Source organism: Eucyclogobius newberryi, unplaced genomic scaffold, assembly GCF_026437365.1.
Source record: "Eucyclogobius newberryi isolate DKJ021-1_F unplaced genomic scaffold, fEucNew1.0.hap1 SCAF_12, whole genome shotgun sequence".
NCBI lineage: Eukaryota > Metazoa > Chordata > Actinopteri > Gobiiformes > Gobiidae > Eucyclogobius > Eucyclogobius newberryi.
Window position 1 is genome coordinate 31,725,914 of NW_027315746.1, and position 15,876 is coordinate 31,741,789.

Here is a 15,876-nt window from a genome sequence, read left to right on the forward strand (position 1 = left end):
GCTGGAGAAGAAGAACCAAACTTCCCACACAGTATTACCCAGCGGCCTGTAGAGGCCCCTAAAAGACACCACAACTTCTTGCCAAGCTTCAGCAGCAGAAATGAGGGAAAAACTGGCTTATTTGGATATATTTCAGACACACTGTCATTTTAGATTTTATTGGTCAATCACTGCTTGCATTGATTGCCCTGACCGCACGCCACTGGGGTTAAGACAATAAAAGTATAAATTAGTAGATGTGGCGTTCAATGCTGATGCTATTGTAAAAACAATTACTGCTAGATTCAGAGCACGGAAAATGATTCGGTTGAGTTTGGGATTTGCAAAGCACTTAATTTGCCAATGTTAATTTTGACAATAACTTATAATTATTTTTACTACTAGTCTTTTGGGGTGCGTACCTATGTTGCCCATATTCTATTCATTAGCAAGGACCACGCAACCACAAGATTTACAAATAACAATTATTTAATGTGAGATGGACACCGGTGACCTATAGTGGCTCAAACTGCAGACCGATGGCTGGGACGAGAGACTCAGGGTGGGGGCTCTGTCTCAGCAATCTGCCCAGCGGTTCAGGGGCCCCCTCTTAGAAGACTGACTGTTGAAGAGCCTATTATATGGCGAGGGAGGGCGAGTCGAGAGAACAGAGTCAAGTGGTGACTGAGGGGTTTGGTATAAGGAGGCTTCTGGGTAATAGAGGTGTGGTCTGAAGACGAAGGCGTGGTCTTGCTCACGAACCTCAGTTGACATATCACCTCCATCAGACGGGGAAACATAGGTACCTGCACATTCATGTTCCCAAACATGCATTTTTCCAGACTGTTCAAATCTATTTTAAAGTGTATACAACCAGTTAAAGCACATGCCCATTTATTTAGCACTATGTTAAGATATAGGCAGGCTATAGGCTATAGGAGACGATTATTCTTTATTAGAGTAGAATTCACAGTTTTCAATTCTGTGAATTTCCTGTTTTATTTAGATTATTTCTCACACTAAAGTGCACCTCTCTAAGCCGTGTGTCATCATCATGTTGCTCTGCCTCCCGTAACCACAGCAGCCAGTCTCTCCTCCTCAGACTCTGTCTGTTCAGACTCCACTTCTTTCCTTCTTGAAAGCACTCACACTAAAGTTATATGGAGAAAACATTTATAATTTCCAGTCCTTAATGGATCTAACATTATCCAAACCCAATTCATTACATAAGAAAGGGTAAAACGCTGAGGTTTTGCAGAGAAGTGAAATAAATGCAGAAAAAGCTGAGGAGAAACCGCAAGTAAGGCAAGGCAAGGCAAGTTTATTTGTAGAGCACATTTCATACACAAGGCAATTCAAAGTGCTTCACACAGCAGGAAAAATGCATTCAAATCACAAAGAAATTACAGAAATACAATAAAATTAACTAAATTAAAAATTATCAATCCAACTGATTTTCTAAACTAATAAAATCACAAACAAAAGAGAAGAGTGCAAAGAAAAAATCCTTTTAGTCGTATGCACAGCTAAACAAAACTGTTTTTAGCTTAGATTTGAACATTGTCAGAGTAGAAGCCTGTCTCACATCTTCAGGAAGACTGTTCCAGATTTTAGCTGCATAAAACTGAAACGCAGATTCCCCATGTTTTGTCCTGACTCTGGGCACCCGCAGGAGGCCGGTCCCTGAGGTCCTCAGAGTCCGAGATGGTTCATATGGCACTAACATATCCAAGATGTACTTTGGTGCTAGGCCATGGAGAGACTTGTACACAAGCAGAGCTGCTTTAAAGTCTATTCTCTGAGCCACAGGGAGCCAGTGCAGAGACCTGAGAACAGGACTAATGTGATCATACTTCCTGGTTCTAGTCAGGACCCGAGCAGCAGCGTTCTGGATGTACTGCAGCTGTTTTACAGCTCGTTTGGAGAGACCAGTGAGCAGGCCGTTACAGTAGTCTAATCTACTGGAGACAAACGCATGGATAAGTCTCTCTAAATCTGGTTTTGACACTATATTTTTGATTTTGGCAATGTTTTTTAGATGGTAAAAAGCTGCTGATGTTATTGATTTGACGTGGCTATTAAAGTTCAAGTCTGAGTCCATTATTACCCCCAGATTTCTAATTTGGTTTGTAGGTTTTAGAGCGAGACTCTGGAGGTGACCGCTAACACTTTCTCTTTGTTTCTGTGGGCCAAAAACGATTATTTCAGTCTTGTCTGAGTTCAGCTGGAGAAAGTTGTTTTGCGTCCACAAACTGATCTGTTGGATGCAGTGACAGAGTGAATCTACTGGTCCATAGTCACCTGCCGATAGTGAAACATAGATCTGAGTGTCGTCTGCATAATTGTGATAGGACACATTTTCACTGCGTATCAACTGACCTAACGGCAGCATGTAGAGGTTGAACAGAAGGGGACCCAGGACTGACCCTTGGGGCACTCCACAGGTCAGGGTCATGTGGTCTGAGACACAGCTACCAATTTCAACAAAGTACTTCCTGTCTTCCAGATAGGACCTTAACCAGTTTAGGGCAGTGCCAGTGATGCCCACCCAGTCCTCTAGTCTCTGTAAGAGGACCCCATGATCGACAGTGTCAAAAGCAGCACTCAGATCTAACAGAATTAAGACTGAGGCTTTGCCCGTGTCAGTGTTCAGGCGGATGTCATTTGTCACCTTGACAAGAGCAGTCTCAGTGCTGTGATGAGGTCTAAAACCTGACTGAAAAACATCAAATGAGTTGTTTATTAAGAGGAAATCTGTGAGCTGTTGGTAAACAACCTTTTCAAGGACTTTGCCCCAAAATGGCAGATTAGAGATGGGCCGGTAATGACTCAGTACTGCGGCATCAAGACTGCTCTTCTTTAGGAGAGGCTTTATGACCGCAGTTTTCAAAGACATTGGGAATGTTCCAGATTGAAGCGACATGTTAACTATGTGAGTGAGTGGTGCTAACAAACTGTTCAGCACAGACTTTAGAAATTTGGTGGGTAACACTTCAAGGCAGCATGTAGATTAATTCAGACTGGTGATGATCTCATGGACAGTTTTGTCAGTTACTGGTGCAAAGTGAGTTAGCTCTAAGTGTCTTGGTGGTTTTAGGGTAATTTTTTGCATTGTGGGATTTATAGCATTTTTAATGCCCTGAACCTTGTCATTAAAGAATAATGCAAACTCATTACACTTGGATGTGGAAATGAGTTCTAACGGCAGCTGAGCTGGAGGGTTTGTTAATCTGTTTACTGTGGCAAACAGGAGACGCGAGTTGTTACTGCAGCTTCCAATAATTTCAGAAAAATATCTTTCCCTAGTTCTACATAAGATTAGGTTGTACATGTTCAGCTTCTCTTTGTAAATCTCTTTTTGAACCTGGAGCTTTGACTTGCGCCATTTCCGTTCGGCCCTGCGGCACTCCCTTTTCTGTGCCCTGACCGAATCATCATTTCTCCACAGCGCCTTCTGCTTATTTTTATCCATTTTAGCCTTTATAGGGGCGATGGTGTCCAGAACATTCAAAACACTAGATGTAACAGAGTTCAACAAATCATTTACATTAGAACATGAGACATTTTCAAAGTTTATCATTTCCATAAACAGTGCACCTGTGCCATCACTTATGTGTCTCCTCTGAACAACTGCAGGACCAACCGGAGTAGTTTCTTGTTTACTGTCAATTTAGCCACATCGCACAGCCACACAAACTTGGAATTATTAAATCTTATAAAAGTCTTTTTGTGAATGTTTGACATCAGCCTTATGATTATAAAACATAATTCAGATGCGGCGTTGATATATTAAAGGACAAATATTATGCAAATTATGCAAATATTATGGAATGGAATTAATTCCATGGAATTTCTTACTATTATTATTATGATTATAAAAAAATATTATTATTCATGGTTTTCTGCGATGTTGAATTGAAGTGGCGACGCCACGTTTGACTTTTTTTTCAAAATTGTACTTGTCCTTGGTTTTTTGTCCGATTGAGCTCAAAACAACACTTTTTTGCATCTAGAGACATTGAAATTTAATAAAGGTTAAAAAAATGTTTTGATATTCCTACGGTCTCCGCGTAACACACCCTCAAAAAAGGCTTAATTTCCTGGACAGGTCAAGTCACGCCAAATGGAATTGATCTACGGAGCTCATATTTCACTCATACGCATACGTTTTTATGATCTGATTGGAAATAATTAATAACCATGTAACAAATTTACTATGAAAAACTCAACATTGTCTGATTTGTTTGAAACTCATGGATTATATTCTCCTCGAGACGCCATGAAAAAAAGTGCATTGCAGATATTGTGCTTTTTTCACTATTGGCCAGCAGGGGCGCAATGAATGCTTCACTTCCTCTTTTATTTTGAAAGGATAATTTCCTCTCGTGTCGCGGTCTTAGCATTAGCATTAGCGGCGGGTCTCTGTTGCTAGGTGACGGAGGTATTGGAAGGAGGGGGTACAGCCGGGTCACCGAGGCTCTCTCTCCCTTTCTCCCTGCTCAGGTCTGCGTTCAGCACGGTCTTGCAATTTGTTAGGGCAAACAACTATTTGATTTGCAAACTATGCAATCATCAACAGTGAATTACTGAGCGTCGTTTGGTATGCCGCAAAACGCAGCAGAAAACATGGACGGGCGGGAAGGCGGTCGGGTTTGAAGGCGGTCGCTTTTTAAAGGAAAAGCAGAGGGAATTACATATTTGCGAGAAAAAATAAAAAAGGGCTTTCACATATAAATGCAGCCAAGCAGTTGTAAAGATTGTGATTTGATGGCAGAAATTCAAATAATTTATATTTTGATGACTCATGACATCACAGGTTGAGAAAACATCAGGAAATTCAGAATGGAGTGTTTTTGATTATTGGAGGGGAGAGGTAACCTTGCCAGCAAGATGAATTCTCATGAACTCTTGAGAATCCATCTTGTTAGGCTACTGCTGATTTGTTTGCAGTCCGCACCAGTGGTTTAACTGGCCAATCACATGGCGAGAGCAAATAGTCATATATATTATAATTATAAGAATAAGAATGATAATAACATAATAACATAAACACAAGCAGCACAGTGTGACTAAACAGAAATAAAATTACAGCACAACAATTCCCATTTATTCCAAATTCTGTCAGATTTGTCATTTTCAGTCTGAATGTCTAATATCAGTTCGGTCCTTGATCATTGGTGATGTTTGTGTCAGCCATTCGTTTGTGATGTCCTTTTTTCCTGCCGCCAAAAGGACATTCCAAAGGTAACCAATTATTGTGTCCATGGCAGGAGTTTTGAGGCCCAAATACATACAGTATTTATCAAATTGAGAGATATGTCAGAAGCAGTCTGCAGGGCCTTGTTAATTTCAGTCCAATATTTTGGAGCAACAGGACAGTCCAAAAAGACGTGATAGTGGCTTGCCTCCTGACTGTCACAGTTATCTTCTCCAGCAGTTAGCATGTCCTTGTGAATAATGGGCCCTTTGGTGCTGGAGTGGTTAAGGTCTGTGCTTCATGGTTCATGTACAGACTTGTACATTGAGTTTGTTTATGCTCTGGTTTGCGGCTCTGGGACTGAAAAGTCAATGACAATATCTACTTTAAGTCACAGTTTGGTTCAACAAAAATGCATGTAAGTTCAGTCATTGTTTATTCATCGTAAATCATTTTAATTAAATTTTTCCTCTAGTTTTAGTCAGCAAAAATATGACATTGACAAAAATTCACACAAAAACCTCACAAAATGTTTTATTTGATACTAATACTGTCCAGAGCCTTCTTGCGCCATAGACTGGGAGACTGTTGAGAGAAGTTTGATTTATACGTGAGTAACTTGAGCTCAGATGCCCTTCTTCGCTGTTCCGTACAGAGTATGCCAAGCCTGCAGCGAACAGGAGAAGATCATCCTTTGTTCAATCTCATTGTTGACCAGCAGACCTAAGAACGCTGCGTGTGCTTCTGGGCAAGAGGAGTCAAGTTCTGCAGCCTCCTCACACAAAAGAGCTGTGCATTATGGATGTTAGGAGCACGTCATGGAGCACGTCATGCAGACTAAACCAGGAGCAGGACTGAAATAGGGCTAAACCGGGCAAGGACAGCCAAAGCAAATCTTGATCAAATCTGGCTCAGATATGTTTTGGCCCAACTGAATCAAGGCTGAATCAGTCCAAACCAGGTTAGGAATAACAAGATTATTTGGTTAATCGATTATTGTCATTATTCAGGTCACAGGTCACAGTAGAACTGAAAAATAATAATCATGACAATTTTAGAAGTTGAATTTAGTGGTTTTAATTCAAACTTTAGTTTAAAAAAAGTTTTTTTTTAACATTTATATTGTCATTCAGAATGATGTATTCATTTATTTTATTTTTAATTTTTTCAAATAACTATGAACAAATAAATACAATAATAAAATCTTGCATCCACCATTCGCTGCAGAACTCCTCCAGGTTTCTACTTTTTCCCAAAGAGGTTTTTGTAGTTTTTCCTGTCTGAGGAGGAGGGTCTAAGGACAGGGGACCCTGGGACATCGCCCCTCGTCCCAATGGACATTGTTTAATCTGTTTTTCACTGTCGCCCTAAGAGACAACTGCTGATTTTGGGCGTTACAAAAATAAATTGAATTGAATTGAAACAATAAACAAAACAAGACCAGAAAGAGAAAGAGGAAAACAACAGACATAAATCAAAAGACATCCAACAAAACAATAAAAACTAAAGCACATGTAAACCCAAACAATTGTCCCACTTTGCCAACAGTCAGTCAAATTTGTCCATTTTCAAATTGAGTCAAATTTAATTTTTTTCATTTTTCGAATGTCTGTTATAATGTCAGTCCAGTCCTTGATTGTTGGTGCATTTTGTGTCATTCATTTTTTTGTAAGTGCCCTTTTCGTTGCAGCCAGGAGATGTTCCAGCAATAGCGCCTGGTTGTGTCCATGGCACGGGTCCTGGGGCCCAAAAACTGTTCTGAAAAAAAAATAATTTTCTGTATTGATCTCAATCCCAAAACTTCTGAGCAACAGGACAATCCCAAAACACATGATAGTGATTTGCCTCCTGCTGCCACATACTCTCCAACAGTCTGCATTTCAGAGATTTCCAGAGTCAGTGGATTTGTCAGATGATTTTATTGAATTATTTATTTAATAAGGCTGGTCAGAAACTGGAAGAACAGTAAGATGTCAGACAATAGGAATTAAATAGTATTATAGTAATGCCCATCGAGGCAACTACTATTGGGATTTTGCGCATTACAAAAATAAATAGAATTTAAATCAAATTAAAGACACACAATAGTTCTCAGTAATTGCTCAGTAATTAATTCTCTCACAATATTTGTCACATTAAAATGTTGTATTGTGACATCCAACTTAATCTGTTACATCACACATATTATTTATTCACATAGTAGATGGGGAAGACATATTTCATATGTGCTGGAAATGCAGTAAATTATAACATATTTTTTATCACCTTAACAAAATCCTACGGAAAGACATTTCAAATGAGCCCAATCTAACTTTGTTGGGAGACAGAGAATCCTGACCTTCTAAATTGTTATGACAAAAATATATATATATATATTTGAATCAGCTGGAAAAAATATGATGCCCCCAATGAACCAGCATTGGTGGAACAAATGTCTCTGCTATTGCACCTCTGAAAAAATAAATGTTTGAAATTGTATAAAACCTTTTGCCCTAGCAGCCAGTCCCTCCTACGTTCCGTTCAAATGCAGAAGTGTCTGGAATTGGACCATAAGGGACGTCACAAAAACTCTCCTCACTTGAGACGGTCCAACCTCAGCCACTAATTTGAAGCACTTGTGTCTCAAATGCAGAAGACATCTCTGAATATTCTCGTAACAAAATATGTATCTTCATTTACCTCAGATTTACAGTGTAGTGCGTTGCTTGTTTCTGAGTCCTCGTAAACTGCCATGTTGTTTCAGGCACAAACGGACCATGCGTTTCTCTGATTGGTTAATCCGCCTGTCAATCACACTCATCCGAAATTGTTGAATTGTCAAATCGTGTGGTTTTGGTTTGTCAGGCATCAAAAAATGATACAGAATGTTTATTTAAAAAGAAAAAAAAAGAAAAAAAACACTGAAATGATTAGTGAACTTAAAAAATCAACTATTTACTCTGTATCCAGGAACGGTTCTGTTAATGTCATAATAAATCACCCAAACAAATCTATGTGCTGTCGTGACACATATTCATGTGCAATTACTGTCGGGATCACATGCAATGGTATTTATTTATTTATTTGTCTATGGGAGTTTTTTATTAATTTATAGGAGATCTTCTACTGAAAGTGTTTTTCAGACTTCCTATAAGTGATCTGTTCTTCTGTATCTACCTCTGTATCTACCTGCGTTGTACCAATGAAATTTCCCAATGTGGGACAATAAAGGAATATCTTATCTTATCTTATCTTAAACATAACTAATTTATAAATAAAACCAAAATTGAACCTGAATTATACTTTTTAATCATGAGGCTAATCTCAAAGCAAAAATCATTCATATCATTTTCTTAACTGCGTTTGTCGTAGGCCCTTTAATATCACTTCAGCGCTTCAGATTGTAAACTGAGTCAAACACCAGTCTAGAACCTCTCCAGGCTTGACCCTGTTTGACCTGCCCAATCCGGTGCGTGTGGACACCTCTCCAGCCTATAAACATCTCTCCATAATAATCAATTAATAATGCAGTGATTACGACCCACCTCTGCTCACATGCATTTTTAATCAGCTCCATTTAATTAGCACTGTATCGTCTGTTCCTCTGACACGCACCAGCCTCTCCTGATTTGACTCTCACATGCAAAGTGATCAACTGGCTGCAATTTAGAACCTGTGTGTGTGTGTGTATGTGTGTATGTGTGAGTCTGTGTATTTCTGTGTGTCTGTGTATTTCTGTGTGTCGGTGTGAGTCTGTGTGTGTGTGTGTGTGTGTGTGTGTATGTCTGTGTGTGTCTGTCTGTGTGTGTATGTGTGAGTCTGTGTGAGTCTGTGTGTGTATGTGTGTGTCTGTGTGTGTCTGAGTGTGTCTGAGTGTGTGTGTTGCTCAGAAGTGCACTGCAGGAGCTCAACTACAACTCAAACTATGCAGGAGGAGGGTTTGTTTGTGTTTGTACATTTAAATCACATTTACGCTTGTGTATAAAATTATGTATTATGTTTATTTGGGTGATTTTTATTTATTTTTTAATGAAAATATACATTCTAGAAAGGACAACACAGTTACTGTAGAAATTTTCCATGAAAATGATCAGAAATGTCTCAGAATTAACAGGACTAAATGTGTAATTAACACTGAAGGTTGACTTATGGCATTTTCTTTTTTATATAACGGTATAGCGTAAAACACATACTTTGAAGATGTACAACTTCAGTAGGTGGCAGTAATGTAACACTTTATGCATACTAACCACCATAAAACACCAATGAAGAAGAAGTATTATGTATATACTTGTGTGTGTGCAGGAGCTGTACTCACAGTCATACGACGCAGTAGTAGTATTAGTAGTAGTATGTATATACTTGTGTGTGTGCAGGAGCTGTACTCACAGTCATACGATGCAGTAGTAGTATTAGTAGTAGTATGTATATACTTGTGTGTGTGCAGGAGCTGTACTCACAGTCATACGATGCAGTAGTAGTATTAGTAGTAGTATGTATATACTTGTGTGTGTGCAGGAGCTGTACTCACAGTCATACGACGCAGTAGTAGTATTAGTAGTAGTATGTATATACTTGTGTGTGTGCAGGAGCTGTACTCACAGTCATACGATGCAGTAGTAGTATTAGTAGTAGTATGTATATACTTGTGTGTGTGCAGGAGCTGTACTCACAGTCATACGATGCAGTAGTAGTATTAGTAGTATTATGTATATACTTGTGTGTGTGCAGGAGCTGTACTCACAGTCATACGATGCAGTAGTAGTCTTAATAGTAGTATGTATATACTTGTGTGTGTGCAGGAGCTGTACTCACAGTCATACGATGCAGTAGAAGTATTATGTATATACTTGTGTGTGTGCAGGAGCTGTACTCACAGTCATACGATGCAGTAGTAGTATTAGTAGTATTATGTATATACTTGTGTGTGTGCAGGAGCTGTACTCACAGTCATACGATGCAGTAGTAGTATTAGTAGTATTATGTATATACTTGTGTGTGTGCAGGAGCTGTACTCACAGTCATACGATGCAGTAGAAGTATTATGTATATACTTGTGTGTGTGCAGGAGCTGTACTCACAGTCATACGATGCAGTAGAAGTATTAGTAGTATTATGTATATACTTGTGTGTGTGCAGGAGCTGTACTCACAGTCATACGATGCAGTAGTAGTATTAGTAGTAGTATGTATATACTTGTGTGTGTGCAGGAGCTGTACTCACAGTCATACGATGCAGTAGTAGTATTAGTAGTAGTATGTATATACTTGTGTGTGTGCAGGAGCTGTACTCACAGTCATACGACGCAGTAGGGGTGATGTTCGCCTCCATCCCGGGCTTCGCAGACTTTTACTCTCAGACGGAGATGAATAATCAGGGTGTGGAGTGTCTGCGGCTGCTCAACGAGATCATCGCTGACTTCGACGAGGTCAGCTCCTCTTACACATAACACTCGGCCTTACTAACTTATTATTCTTTCAATTAATCGATTAGTGGATGGAGAAATTTCTACCAAATTTAACCCACATGAAGCTAAACCGGTGCTGCTTGAGGACGTCCTGAAGTATTGACAAAACAGGTTTTTTCTGAGCCATTTTTGTGTAATTCTTGCTTTATTATAAACTTCTTCTCTCAGAAAACTTGATACAAAACTTGTAAGGCTGAAACTAAAATAAAGAAACTATTATTCTTCTTTAAAAAAAACAAAAACCAGCACGGCACGTACTGATGACCGAATAATTACAGAGGTATTCAAATCACCCAATCACAAGGAGAAAACACATTAAGATTATAACCGTATAGTGCTTTGTGATATTTCTCTTAATGTTAATTCACTGTAAATAAAAGGCCACTGTATGGCGCCCTCCAAAGATCATAATGAGATTTTTTTTACACAAATTTATATGCAAATGCAATATTGTTTACTGGGGAACAATATGTTATAATATGTGGTCCATTCACTGAAGTCGACATATCCAACCACACCACACGGTTACTACATCAAATACCAAAAATATTCCCCTTTTATGAAGAGTTAAGTTAGAGCAGAGTTGACAGAGCCAAATCCAATGTTTTAGCCATTTGACCATGTTTTCCTCATGGACTAAACCTGAATGGTCCTTCGAAGCAACTACTGTTGTGATTTTGGGCCTTACAAAAATAATTTGAATTGAATTGAATGCCCCGTGGCATCTGTCCAGCGAAGTAGAGACCGAACCTGGCTGGTGTGTGTGGTCACCCCTCAGTGCCTCGAATTGTCAGACTGGGGGCCGGGCTAGAGAGGTCAGAGAAGCTTCAGGATTGGGCAGGTCTTTACTGCAATGGACATCTGCCACCTGCCACTTAAGGCTGCCCTCAAAGATAGTGCAGGGGAAAAAACATGTTTTACATACAAAAAAGAAGTATTTATTTTGTAAACATAAATCAAAGAAACACACAAAACAGTCTTGTTCATGTTGTGGAGGGGGAGGCGTTCTACTACAGACGCCTGTTGGTCAGCCAGACTCGAGTATAACACAAGGGCTTTCTCTTCATAGAGGGGGGTTGATTTAGCCATTTCATGTAATAACGGGGCGGTGTGGTTTGATCTGTCGGCTTCAGCACATTATAAATGTGTATTCCCTTGCAAAAAATATTGCATGCCCTCTCAAAAGTATGGCATTCCCTGGTATATTCATATTTAAAAAGATAATCTCATTATGGAGGGGCCATACAGGCATTTAGATTAGCCTTTATTGTGCCCATAGGGAAATTTGTCCTCTGCATTTGACCCATTCTTCAGAGGTCGCTGCAGTCAGATCTTCAGATCTTGAGCTCGGTCATGACGACCTTTGCTGGAGGATTTTATTGTGCATGTTTTATGTTGATGGGGGAAACAGGAGCACTTGGAGGAAACCCACCCAGACACGGGGAAAAACATGCAAACTTCACATAGAAAGACCAAGAGTCCAACCCATAACCTTCTTGCTGTGAGGCGAGAGTGCTAGCCACTCTGTTACTGTGCCGAAGAAATATTAAGAGAAATATCACACACGAACCATACTGCTTCAAAATTATAAACGTAAAGTGTGGGCTTATTGATTTATACATTGGCCTTTATTTAACCAGGAAAGTCCCACGGAAATGTAGCATGTCTTTTTCTGGGGAGTCCAGGTTTTGAACCCAGGTCTGCCCTGTAAGCTATACCACTGTCATGTGAACTCAGCTTGTTCTGGTATTTAAAGCAGTACACAAGGAGCAGCCAAACCATAACCAAAACAAAATTATAATATTACATATCAGCCCCACTTAAAAAACGTTCCTTCTTTCAGCGGCCCCACTGATGGCAAAAAACTAGCAGACCCAACAACAACAACAGTTTTTGCACATTCAAGCTCAAACTGGAGGGATTATTTTCAAATTAGAATTCTCGCTGGCCTCTCAGGGCTTCTGTATATAAAGCAGTGTAACAATATTGCAAAAGGAAAATCCTCATAGTCTGCATCAAAAAGGACTTTTTCGCCATGTATTCAGCAAATGTAACTCATTACCTCACAGTTGTAGCACATAATAAGACTCATGACTTATAAATCCTCTATTTGTGACGACGAGTGTTTGAAAAATGCTCTAATGCTGAGCTTGTGGTTCCTGCAGCTGCTGGGAGAGGAGCGCTTCCAGGACATCGAGAAGATCAAGACCATTGGCAGCACCTACATGGCAGTGTCCGGCCTGTCCCCAGAGAAGCAGGTGAGGGACACACTGGAGCTGGAATGGTGTTTTCTGATCCCAAAACATACCTGGGGTTTCACTCATATATAATCAATAATATTGCATGTACTGTGTGTACTGTGTAATGTCCTCTTTGAGAGATGAATGGCCCCGGGTTCTTATTCTGAGGAAAAGCTGCTTGCTATTCATGGGTTTCAGTCACATGTTTTATTTGTTGCTGTGGCTTTTTGAAGTCATGTCACTGCAGCTGTTGCCTATCTCCGCTGTTAAATAGTCATGAAAAACGCAAAAGCAGCAAGTCAACACTTAAAAACAGAGACAACTTGCCACAACAAACTTTTGTGGACATTTAAATCCAAGCTTCCTCGTCCACAAGCCCTCTGCACACTGGACAAGCCCTCAAAGCTTTCAAGAGCACAGACCGTGGGGGTGAGTGATTGTTGGGGAGGTTTGTGTCAGCCAATTTTCTTTATGCTGGCCTTTTTTCCTGCTGCCAAATATACCCTCCAAAGGTTTACATTTTTTGTGCTCATGGCATGTCATAAACGGTTTGCAGTGTCTTATTCATTTCACATTTCTCCAGCAAAATTTCCACCAGACATGTAATTTTTTTAAGTGCACACATTTTTCCACTCTTTGTCACAAAATTACCTTCTCTTTCCAATTTGTTGTTTATATATTTAGTTGAGTAGCTGTCGAGATTAGCAATGCTTTGACATAATTTTTTCCCCCTTGAAAGTTCTGATTTATAAGCATTGAAAAAAATGTGGTCAGAGGGTTATAATGGTCATTACTTTGTTTAATTTCTTATAATAAATCCGTATTTGTAAATACCTAAAGTCCTGTTTCTCCAAGCAAAATGATTCGTTTAACATATCAAAGCTTTTCATGTGATTTTCTTTTACAATCTAGTGAAAAACATTTTGAAGGACTTTTGTTATTCAGAATTTAAATCTCAAATCTGCAACATTTTGATCATAAACTATCCAGTTTAAGATTTTAACATATTTGCTTAAGTTAAATGTTTTGATTAGTTCTTTAAGATAAGATAAGATATTCCTTTATTGTTCCACATGGGGAAATTTCATTGGTGCAACGCAGGTAGATACTGAGGTAGATACAGAAGAACAGATCACTTATAGGAAGTCTGAAAAACACTTTCAGTAGAAGATCTCCTATAAATAAATAAAAAACTCCCATAGACAAATAAATAAATACCATTGCATGTGATCACGACAGTAATTGCACATGAATATGTGTCACGACAGCACATAGATTGCACATGAATTTCATAGTAATTGCACATGAATTGCACATGAATTCCAACAGCAATTGCACATATGACAGAATTGCACATGGTTAGGTCAGTATGGCGAGTGTTCAGGACTAACAGTGTTTGTTATAAAGTCTGACAGCAGCAGGAAGGAAAGACCTGTGAAACCAAGTTTCCAATTTCCAAGTCATAAGCACAGATTTTACCCAAGGATCTGTCATCTTCAACTAAGGCCTGCACAGGAACCCCCGGCACAACATTACTCTCAATATTGTTCCATTGAGCTTCATATTCTGGGTTTTCTTTTGATTTTGAACGGGATACAAGTTTTAAAAAAAAATATTCAGTTGTAGTCATCTGGACACCGTTTTTTTTTTTTTTTTTTCACATTCTCAATCTGAAAAAAATAAATAAAAATTTCATTAAAAAAAAAATGTTGTATGATGTCATAACCGTAAGTCTAACCGGCTCGTTCATGTTCAAAACACAGAAATAACCGCTACTCCTGCTTGTTCTCACACGTGACCTGCAGAGAGAGAGAGTGAGGTCAATGGAGACGCACACAGCTCGCTGACCAGAGCAGGGCAGTTTGAACTGGCTCATTTGTGACTGATTTGCCATCGCCATAACTTATGTCATAATTAACTAACTGTTGCACCTAATTAGCCGGTCTACATAAAACAAATATTCAAATACTGAAAACAGCTTTGGGGTCTGGATCTAGACAAGCGCTTAACAAAATAATGACATGAAAACGAATCCATGATTTGACCTGAGCCTCAGTATCTGCAGGGAACGTTCTATGGTGATTCACCTTTCCTCACGCACTCCTCCTATTGGTCACCCTCTGTCAGGCTCTGAGAGAGAGACAGCTGGATTCTTAGTAGATGCATTTGATTTCAGTCATTTTTTTCATTACAGTTTATCAATGAGGATCAAATCAAAATCTATTGGCTCAAAGTAGGCCTAGTAATGTATTTCAAGTGGTATAAATTACATATAATATAACCATAATCATATTAATAAATAAATAAATAAATATATATATATATATATATATATATATATATATATATATATATATATATCATTATTTCCGGCCTGACTCAGTTGAGTGGAGTAGTTACCATGTTGTTGTTGTTGTTGTTGTTGTTGTTGTGTGTGTCTCTCACAGCAGTGCGAGGACAAGTGGGGCCACCTCTGTGCTTTGGCCGACTTCGCTACTGCCCTGAACGAGAGCATCCAGGAGATCAACAAGCACTCCTTCAACAACTTTGAGCTGAGGATTGGTGAGACGTGTGTGTGTGTGCGTGTGCGTGTGCGCGCGCTGTAGGTCAGCTGCCTTCAGACGCTCTAAAAACAGCCGTCAGTAAAAGAGCCAAAGCGCCCTAAGCCTCTCAGTACCCGCGCTGGCCTGCAGAGGCGCTGCAGACACATGAGACACAGTTTTCAATACACATTGAACTATCCACGATCACTGTCCTGCACACGTTCACCCACAAGTCACACTGCACTTACAATCTCAAATGCATACGACATATGTGTGCGACAGATTGTGAAACGCTCCACTCGTTTCCTTTTTTTTATCACATCAGCTGTATGATACAACCACACGAGGCACACACGAGGCACACACGATGCACACACGACGCACGAGGCACACACGAGGCACACACGAGGCACACACGAGGCACACACGAGGCACACACGAGGCACACACGAGGCACACACGAGGCACACA

General features: G+C 39.6%; 1 protein-coding gene across 2 annotated transcripts in view; it reads left to right on the forward strand.

Moving 5' to 3' along the window:
* The window catches only part of adcy8 (adenylate cyclase 8 (brain)), a 169,956-nt gene that overhangs the window by 146,602 nt on the left and 7,478 nt on the right, over positions 1-15,876 (forward strand). For both annotated transcript variants that reach the window (XM_072441912.1, XM_072441913.1), the window contains 3 exons: positions 10,437-10,583; positions 12,788-12,880; positions 15,310-15,424. In XM_072441912.1, the coding sequence (XP_072298013.1) occupies positions 10,437-10,583; positions 12,788-12,880; positions 15,310-15,424 (355 nt within the window). The remainder of the gene's footprint in view (positions 1-10,436; positions 10,584-12,787; positions 12,881-15,309; positions 15,425-15,876) is intronic.